General features: G+C 37.1%; 1 protein-coding gene across 4 annotated transcripts in view; it reads left to right on the forward strand.

Moving 5' to 3' along the window:
• The window catches only part of LOC100889572 (rho GTPase-activating protein 7), a 90,863-nt gene extending 87,050 nt beyond the window's left edge, over positions 1-3,813 (forward strand). For 3 of the 4 annotated variants that reach the window (XM_030980861.1, XM_030980860.1, XM_030980862.1), the window contains 4 exons: positions 1,085-1,429; positions 1,762-1,925; positions 2,247-2,372; positions 2,834-3,125. In XM_030980861.1, the coding sequence (XP_030836721.1) occupies positions 1,085-1,429; positions 1,762-1,925; positions 2,247-2,372; positions 2,834-3,125 (927 nt within the window). Of the gene's footprint in view, positions 1-1,084; positions 1,430-1,761; positions 1,926-2,246; positions 2,373-2,833 lie in introns of all 4 variants that reach the window. The other variant, XM_003723338.3, reaches the window with a different exon arrangement.
• The last annotated feature ends 6,776 nt before the right edge of the window (positions 3,814-10,589 follow it).

Consider the following 10,589-nt stretch of genomic DNA (forward strand, 5'->3'; position numbering starts at 1 on the left):
CATTTCTTAAAAAGCTGTAGAACTTGCATGATCAAGAAGAAAGTTTCAAGATCTTCACAAAGGTTGAGAAAGTGTTATACTTTTATTCTCTTCTTCGGGTGTGGGATTGCAAGATATGAGAAAAGCTTAATCGTGTAATCCGTCATTCCAGCATTCTGCTGATGATAAGCCATGCCTCCTAAGACCTAATCCCATCCGATCCCTTGCGGAGGGATTGAAATGAAAGCCCGGATAAATCCAGAAATGCAATATCGAATAGTTCATGGCATTTTGGGAGGCAGATCCTCCCCTTCGCCTCAGTCAAAACCTGAATTAAATCTGTTAAAAGTTAATAATAAAGCTGCAAGGTAGACTCTGATTCTTTCATTTGAAATGGTGAAGGGATTTTTGTCTCAATTAAAATTAGAATCTTTGGTGGATCAAGGCTGGGTGTAAAATTATTGGCTCATAATCAAGGGTATTATACAAGTAATACACCTCCAGGTGATTAGATGAAAAGAGAATCCCCAGACAGTTGAATCCCCTCCTCCTCCTCCCTATAGCAGTTTAAATCGTGCCTGCCGGATTTATTCAAGTACGAGTGGGCAATACACCTGGACATGTGCTTATCGGCTTTGGGAGGGGAATTTAGGATGAACTCTTCAACCTGAAACAAGTTCAGACTTCTTCGTCCTCGTTTTTTTTCAAAAGGTTTATTTTCTCTATGATTTTGTTTGATAGATCGTTTGGAAAGGGTATTGACCATAATGTGGCATAGACCCAGTTTTTCCCTTTGAATTTGTTTGAATAAAAGGAATAGTGTACCATCTTGACTGTTTTTTTGGCCTGTCTGTTACAATGAAATGAAAGGCAAAACCAATTACAATGTCCCGTATATTAGCCAATTAAGAACATAATTGTAGTGTTGGAAAGAGAGATTCTGATTCGATAGAGATAGCTTGGAAGGTACTATTCATTGTTGATTGTTGATTGTTTTACCATGCAGAACATTAGTGTATCATTTAGCCTATACTGAGTGATTCTTACTTGAATCCGGTAATTGAGGAGACAATTGATTAACACATCTTCTCTGTTCTCACTCCAGATGACTGCGTACAACCTAGCCGTCTGCTTTGCACCCTCGCTGTTCCAGCTGAACTCGGGAGAGAGCATGCGCAACCCCAAGAGTCCGCATCAGAGGCGCAAGATGGCAGGCAAGCCCGACCAGAAGGAACTGATCGAGAACGTAGCTGCCAACGAGTGCCTGGCGCTCATGATCAGAGAGTGCAAGAAGCTCTTCATGGTACCGGAGGACTTGCTGGCCAAGTGCCATTTCTCGTACATGGATCTTGGTGAACCAGTCACACTAGAAGAGCTAGGGAGGAAGAGGAATGATGAGAGCGGGGACTACAAGAGCTATCTGGAGAGCTGCATCCAAGGACTTCTTAAGGTGAGAGAATGATGATGATGATGATGATGATGTTGATGTTGTTGCTGTGAAATTACTGTGAAGCAAGATTGTAAACGTAAATAGAAACAACTATCCCATATGGACACAATAAAGAAATGAAATGAAATGGATGACGACGACGACGACGGCGGCGACGGTGGTGGTGGTGGTGATCATGGTTACTCTGATGATAGTGATGATGACAATAACAATATTGATGGAATGGGGGATGGTGATAGCGTTTTGTGGATAGGAATATTTCCTCTCAGATTGATATGTCCACCTTGGAATTCCCACTTCTAAAGCAATTTATTCTCTATTTTCCTTTGCAGGAGTCGAGAGAGAAGTTCAAGGGTTGGGTTTCCTGTCCACCGGTAGACAAGGTGGAAGTGGCGTATAAGAAGGTCGGCGACGGCCATCCGCTACGCCTCTGGAAGTGCACCACCGAGATCAAGGCCCCACCCTCTGTCATCCTTCAGAGGGTCCTCAGAGAAAGGTAAACATTAGAGATTTTTAATGCAGAGAGAAATGAATGAGGTAGGAGGACCTTCAAAAGCATGTTATTGAGATTGAATTGTTGATGCTATTACATGAGGAATAGACACATAAAAAAAGGGTTATTACTATGAAAAAATCATAACATGGCATTCCAAATTCACAGCAAAGTAATGACCTCCATATTCTAAAATACTTGATTCTACATTTGCCAGTTAGTTCTTTCATATTGATTTTGCCTGCTTTTTAGCTTTAACAAATCCTTCAGTTGTCTTATTGAACCTTTTTATTTAATTTGCTTATCCTTCTCTTTTTCTTGAAGGCAATACTGGGATGAAGACCTGCTGAAGTGGCGATCTGTTGAGAAGATAGACAACCAGACTGAGGTCTTTGAGTATGTTGTCAACTCTATGGCACCACATCCTACCAGGAGCTACACTGTCTTGAGGTGAGAATAAAACTGCTGTCCAAAGATTATTTTTTCTTTTCTTGTTTGGTTCTTAAATTCCAGTCTATGTTTATGTCTGTATGAATGATGAAACAATTCAAAGAATGATATTATTAAGGCATTAAAGACAAGACATTGTTTGATGCACCAAGATATACTTTTGAACTATTTTAGATACAGATTTTTCCACAGGAAAGTACTTAATAGTTTTTTTAAGGTGTGTTCATTCAATGACTCTGCCCACTCCTCCCTCAAAAGAGACCTGTCGTCCCAAGCTTAACCCAGTGAGGAATTGTTATCAGAGCATATTTTGATGACCCTCTTCTCACCGAGAGCTTGCAGAGACTTAAAATTCTCCTGCAGTCATTTTATTACATCCTTTACTCCTCTGTTTGAGATCATTATCATATTGAGTGCCCAAATTCATGAATATGTGCTTTCTGCATTGATCATCTATCTAGGTCATGGAGGACCAACCTTCAGAAGGGAGCCTGTGTCCTGGTGTCCACGTCCATCGAGCATCCAGACTCCTCCTTAGTGGGTAGCGTCAGGGGTACTGAGCTTGCCTCCCGCTTCCTCATCGAGCCTTGCGGATCGGGCAAGTCTCGATTGACACACATCAGCAGAGTGGACACCAAGGGCCGCACCCTGGAGTGGTACAACAAAGCGTATGGACACCTCCTGGCCCAGACGGTAGCCCACATCCGCAACCTCTATATCCCTCCGGGGACAGGACCTGAAACCAAAGTCTGAAGGCCCAGCACCTGGGATCAAAGTCTGAAGACCCAGCGCCCTGAAACCAAAGTCTTAAACTATTGGGAAGGCGCCCTTGGCTGTTTGTTGTGTCTCCGGTGTGAAATAAGCAGAGCTTGATTGATTTATTCTCTGTGGTGCAGAAGAAATGAGGGTTGGTTGTACAGCTCACGGCTCGATGGACTCTGGTCGAGGAGACCAACTGTAGGGCTAAACTGGGAGGCTCATCGATAGCAGCATGACACTAGCAACAGTATCATCAAGGCAGAGACAACTCTTGATCAACAATGTTTGCGACTCTGATGTAAACAGTATGATCTATTGATCGCTTCAACAGTAGCGTTATGATCTTTGGGTGCAAACAAGCAAAGGGAGTGTATCTGCTCCCTCCCCCTTTTTTAACAAATATTTACATGAAATCTTTTGTTGAGGTTTCGTGTACATCTTTATTTAGTTGAATTTGGTACCAGTCTTTGTGACATGTAGACAGACCTTGTCTTAGGAAATATACAATCTTGAATGAACTAAAACCCCTCCCTTACAGCTCTCCTAATGAAGTACGACATTATTGTATCATCCTCAATCATTTTGGGGGGAGAACTAAAGTATAAGAACACGTCGATTGGTGACCACTTTACATCGGTGAAATCTTGTCTGTACTGTACTTTTTCACCATCTGTAGAACCTCTCGGATCCAGAGACATATTTATGTGAAATAAAACTGTCCACCACTTTTTTTGAGAAATTGTAAACGAGCGGAGAGTTGCACCACTTGTATCGGTGCCGAGTTAAAGATAACAATGTCTGTAATTTGTTTAATGCCTATATTTCGTGAAATACCAAAGAATATTCTTGATAGAATTGTAGCCATGGGGGAAGAAATGTGTACATTTTATTGGTTTTTACTACCCCTCAAAGCTGGAAATACATGTATTTTGTCAAATGTTATGGAAACATTTTGACGGAGGGATGTGATAGGGAAGTGCTACCTAATTGATTTTTTTTTTTAAAGTAGAAATTGTCTAATCTTGTATTCTGAAGTTTTTTTGTATACCTGAAAACAGTAGTTCTATATATTTTATAACTTCACAAGTATAAAGAGACGAAAGGGAGAAAAATTGGGTAATGTAAATGGGACATTTGAACATTTTTTTGTATTAATGTTGAACAATAAGAAGGAGTCATATCTAATCTATGTGTGAGAAAGTATTGAATGAGAGAGAGATATATATCATGGAGCGGGATTTAAGAGATGATGATTTGATTAATATCATTTTATCGTATTGTCTTGTGTTTTGTGTTCGTGTCAAAGATTAGAATGTCTCGTCTTGACTGTATTTTAGAAGCGGAAGATGTGCTCGTTACTTGTTTGTTGACAATAGTTTGTAGGATATTTATTTGTTTTAACTTGATGGGGAAAACACATATGCATTACAAGTGTGCAATTATATGTCAACCGGTATGGCTTTGTGTGGATGGCTACAGTCCCATATATAATGTTTGGTGTACATGTGTAACACCTCCCATGCTGGCAGTGTATTGTTCAAATCTACGTATATTGTGTTATTAGTTCATTTTATTATTTTTGAATCTAAAACTAATGGCAGCGGTAAATAATTACATAAAGATAGTGAAATTCATCTTGGTATGGACAAATGAATTTCAGAAAAATTTCAGTACAACTTGCAAAAGATTGAGGACCTCCCTGTCAACTTCAATGTGGTGTTTTAGATGTGATAGGAAGTTGAGTGTAATCAAAACTCTCAATTTAGTTTAAGCTTGATTATTCACTGAAGAAAAGTGTGTTTCTTTGTGCCAAGACAACTCATAGCCTCAAACCAAACGGCAGATATACACATGACTTAGTTCATCATCTGTACAAACCACTGAAGATATTTCACAACTGCCCGTAAGATATTCTTCACCATAGCTAACTACTCAGGAATATGAATTTTGTTTTTACAAAGTGCAGTGATTGCTGAAACTCTGCGCATCGTATGCAGCTGTGTATAGTCCAACCCTCTAGTGAAAACTGAAGGGATTTGTAAACTCAGATAATTAATCGGCGATTACAGACACTTACGTTGTAGTAATTTCAACAGCTAATCTAATGCCATTGCACCGCAAACACTTACTACATAATCTACACCAATGTTTTATTTCTGTCTCATTATTAATAGAGGCTATGGTTATTCATACTATTTATTCAAACTACATGTTTACCAAATAGTTTAGAAAAGTCGTTTCAGAATTTCAGCCTCTTAACAATGCCTGAAACATTCTTTTTCCAGGAAAACATTGAAGAAATGTCCATCCTAGTAAAATACTCTAAAATACTCTAAATTTTCTAAAATGTGTAAAATGTTAAAGTTAGAGTTATTTTCATTGTTTCTGGTGCAGATTTTGTAAATTTTTGTTTAAAAATACTCTAAATCAGATTTTGACTGGGTTAACTCTTATGTAGGTTAGGTTATGACAAAACCCTTTGAAGAAAAAAAAAAGTATTGGAATTTCAGCACGAATGATAGTGTACTACACGTATCAATTAAAAACACCATGCACTTTAACATTTAAACTTGATATATATGTACATTCTCTTTCATAAAAAATGTAACCCTTCATGGTATAAACATATGATATGATGTAAATCAAATTTATATTTAGGGCAGGACAATTGTATTTCTGATGGTTATGACGATTATTTAACTTGGGATTGATTCGACAAATTTATGCGAAATTAAATTTATTTTGGTTGTGCCATTTTCTGATTTAACTTTTGTGGACATTTGGATTTGGGAAAAACAGATATAAATTGATAAAAATTCATTGAAGTGAAGTTACTAAATAGGTGCTGCATTTTTATTAACATTAATCATGGTAATCACAGTACGGTAATTAAAGAAATTTAACATGATCAGGAATTGGTAATGAAGTATGATTTAAACTACATGTAACTACTGCACTTTTTATTGCATTGTATTATCTAAGAGACTTTACTCCAACAGTTTAATAGTGATATTCACTTCTTAAATATTTCAAGGATTTTAACGATTTACATCTCCGAATAATGCCACGGAGAGGCTCCAGTTCTTTGTGTCTTTCTCTTATATTATTTTCTTGTTACTTTCCAGAATTTCTTTAAACAAAATACCAATGTATGGTGTACCAATCTTGCCACAGTAAATGCAACCCAAATATTGATTTTACTGTAAGTGATGATACCAATTAATTTGCAAGTGAAGAATTAATCATTTTGATGTACATACAAGAACATCATGGAATGTAATTCTTTATTCTCATGTTTTATTTTTTTTAATTAAGAATGAAGAAATAGCAAAAGAGGTTTTTATTTTTCTGTTCTTTATTTTTAAGAAAACCCTACCTCACTTAATAGTCTTTTTAGTGTGCTCAGTCTTTGTATGCAAATGTCATCCTGTAGATATATCATTATCAACTGGTATGTTCGTAACACAATTTGTGACAGTTTCTGTGTTTGTGTTGTTCTGTTCTCGTTCGTCATGTCAAGAGTACTACTCGCATCAAAGTATATACCGGGTATTTCATATTTGTCTGCTTGGGAATTATCTGTCTTGTCATGCTGGGTTGTTACAACTATACATTACACCTGTATTTTACACTGGTGTAATATGCAGTGTTACACTTTGTGTCACGCTTGGTTGTTACACTAATACCCTTTTCACATCTATTTTTCTTAACCCCGGACTATCCTTAACCCCATACTATCCTTAACCCCATACTATTTTTTTTGCTGTTCACATCTATTTTCTTAACCCCGGACTATGTGCTTAGCCGGGGTTAAGAAATTTCACGCGATTCACACTACGTTCGCCTTAGCCCCGGACTATTCGATAGCTCATGAATATTAATGCTTTTGCTACCGCGCATGCGCCTTTCGACTAAATGAAGGGGAAAAACCCGCGCGCTAAATTCAATATACAGTACGGTACGTAATAATTTTAGCTCGCTCGTGTTGTGTTATCCAGCCTTGCGCAAAGCGTTTTCCCTTTATTATTTTACCGATACAAATCAATTACCCATTTTTCATCCAATTCACTTGATAAATTTACCTACGTAAATATGACTGATAATGATAAATGCAATAACAAATTATGAGCTACATGTTCTTTCACTATTTTTTTAAATCAATTTTATAATAAAGATTTTTTCATAATGACCTCTGCCTCGTAAAAGACTAAACGTCAATACAGAGAGCATGCATGCGTAACGTGAACTGCATGCATGCGTAACGTGAACTGCATGCATAGCGCGCGATAAATGCAAATTCACGACCACACGACCACGCTGTCTGTGATTGGCTGTTGCTTAGCCCCGCTTCTCCTTAGCCCGGTTCGGATTCACACTACGCAGCTTAGCACCACAATTGCCCGGCTAACCCCGCAATTGCCCGGCTAACCCTGCTATTTTGCAGGGCCAGATAGTCCCGTACTATTTGTGGGGTTAGCCCACTTTGGCAAAACGTAATGTGAACAGAAAGCCGGCTAAAATTACCCCGGGTAATTGGTGGGGCTAAGGAAGGAATTGGTGGGGCTAAGAGCCCCCTTAGCCCCACCTATTTCCCGGGGTTAAGCAATATTTGGTAGATGTGAAAAGGGTATAACACTTTGCACTGGTAGATGACAGTATGTTACGCTGGTTTAACATACACTGTTGTACGTTACACTTTTTCTAACCCTGGTACATTATGTACAATTGAAAGTGACACTGGCTCGTTAATTCAAACATTGCACTCGTGTGTAACAGTGTGTAACACTGATGTAACATACTATGTTACAGTTTTTCATTTAATAGGAGACACTGGTGCGTTACACCTAGATGTTATACAGGGAAAGATGTTTAACAGTAGTAAATTGCACTTTTATGACATAACATGTTGCACTTCTCTCAAAAATATGCTGGTACTCTACCCATGGTTAACACCAGTTTGTTATTCTCTGTGTGACTTACCATAACTCTGTTAATATGTAACACAGGTGTGTTACATTGATACGTTATTCTGTCACACTACTATGTTACACTGTCACACCAATCCGTGCACTCTCCTCCGGTGTGTCACATCAGCACATGTGTGTTATTCTGGTATATATTATTTTCTTTTTATTTGCACTAAAATGTATGTCTGCCGAGGGCTGGAAGGGCGATAACTCATATACTTGTACACAGAGTTAACGCTCTTTAGACTCAGAGAGCAAACCATTGTAATTTAGACCTATGTTTCAACAGTGATCTTGCCATTTGCTCATGAAACCATGTAAGTTATTGCAAATTGTAGATATAAGAATAATGTGGGATATATACACTCTAATTTTGTTTCATTTTAATTATTATTATTGGGAATTTTTTGCAACTACTTTTAATCTTGTTAAATATCCTTTTGGAGTATATTATGTAGTCTTAAAGTAAACCTTTTCTTAAAACGTTGATATTATTGTTTCAGGTATGGTACACTAGTTGCTCGTACATGTAGAGCTTTTTTGTATTATGTGAGTTGTATTTTAGTGAGCTGGCCTCGGTTATGTAGATGTTATGTGACAAAACTTTTCATGTTTTTTTTTTTCTTCTTGTAATTTTCTAAGTTTTTGACAAAGTCCTCCATTGTTAAGGAAAGGCACAAGCTAGTATTACAAGTGGGTACATGTAGTATACTCTGTGTTTGTACCTTCCGTAGTGAATCAAATGTATTTCTGACAAAAATGGAGAGAAATTATAGCAAAATGAAGACAAAAATTATAATAATAATGACCATATTGATTCAGAGTTTAGATCGAATAATGAGCCATAAATTAAATTTTAATGCAAATTATAGAAATTTATTCATTTTAACCTCAATTTCATGTTGCCATATTAGCCTTAGTAAATTAGAATTTTAGATGGTAGGATAGACATTTAAAGGTATTTGTTCATGTTGTCACTGATGAAGTATGAGAGACTTGATCGTTTAACAGGTTTTTCTCTCTCTTGTATGTCTTTCTGTGTTGGGACATGCTCGTAAGGAGCGGTCTATCCCGAATCGTATCTTATTTCAACAGCCGATATATCTTTCATTTCTTCTCATTTTTCCTTCGAGAATTGTAGGTCGTTTACCCTCATTGTATTTCATGAATATATCTAGATGAATTGTAGGGCAAGCATTTCCTTTCTTTTTCTGCAGAGAATTAGTATTATGTTACGAGGAAAGAGGTTGATATTTTCAAGTCAGAATCGTACCTGACTGTGAAGTATGCTCTTCCGCATGCGACCTAGTTCAATGCTTACACTCTATATGTATGCGGGAGAGAACTGGTTATAATGGTGGAGAATATTTAAAGCACATCTTATGTCTTGGTGAAAATTGTACATTAATTCTATCAAGTTATCTCCTGTTACTTTAGCTTCGTCGTTATCTATGTCTATACTATTTTGTACTTTGTATGATCGTGGAAACGCAAAACACTTGTGTGTTTTTTTGTAAATACATGTATGTCATTTTATGGGCCATACCCTGCACACAGGCAATATATCCCCTATACTTGTATCAGATTATTATTATTATTAATATTATTATTATATATACATGGCATAATAAAACGTGCTATCGTAAAAATGGAAAATATACCAGGTTTGCAGGTTTGTTGTTTATATCGAGGTGTGCTGTTTGTTGCGCATGAGAACTTGGATTGAAGGTGGCAGCATGTTTGCTTTGGGTGAAGATGGTGACATGAGGGTGTAATGGAGGATTTGGGAAATGAGGATGATGGTGATGGTGATTGAATGATGATGATGACCATGTTGATGGTGATGACGGTGGTGATGATCATTGTGATGATGGTGATGATCTTTGTGATGATGGTGATGATCATTTTGATGGTGATTATGATGATGATAATAACAATATTAATGATTATTAAATGATGATGATTGTGATGATTATCATGGTAATTAAAATGAGGATAAAATGGTGATGATGATGAGGATGATGATGTTAATGGTGAAGATGAAAAATGATGATAATGCTGATGAGGATGATGATGCTGGTGGTGATTATGATGGTGATGATGTAAGTACAACTATCGAATAAACCTCTCAAAATTGTCCATTGATAATGAATACAACGCCTCATTGAAGATATCAAATTTATAGAAAAAATCCATTAAAGCTAAAACATGGTAATCCAGAATGATGAACGAAATAATACGAGAATCATTAGCGATAAAACAATCTTTCTTGTCAAGTCGATGTACACCTAGCAATCGATGAACGATAGATGGGGCTATTTAACATTGTAGGCCACAGAATAAATTATGATTTTTAAATTCAGCGAGGCTTGCGAGATACGGGGCGCCCTGAAAATTGAAGCAGAGTTCAACATTTCATCAGTTAAGAAAGAAAGAGACAGTGTCGGATCAAGTGATTAACACTTTTACAATATAATAAAGTAATTTTCAC

This window comes from Strongylocentrotus purpuratus, unplaced genomic scaffold (genome assembly GCF_000002235.5).
Source record: "Strongylocentrotus purpuratus isolate Spur 01 unplaced genomic scaffold, Spur_5.0 spur5_scaffold_11, whole genome shotgun sequence".
Lineage (NCBI taxonomy): Eukaryota > Metazoa > Echinodermata > Echinoidea > Camarodonta > Strongylocentrotidae > Strongylocentrotus > Strongylocentrotus purpuratus.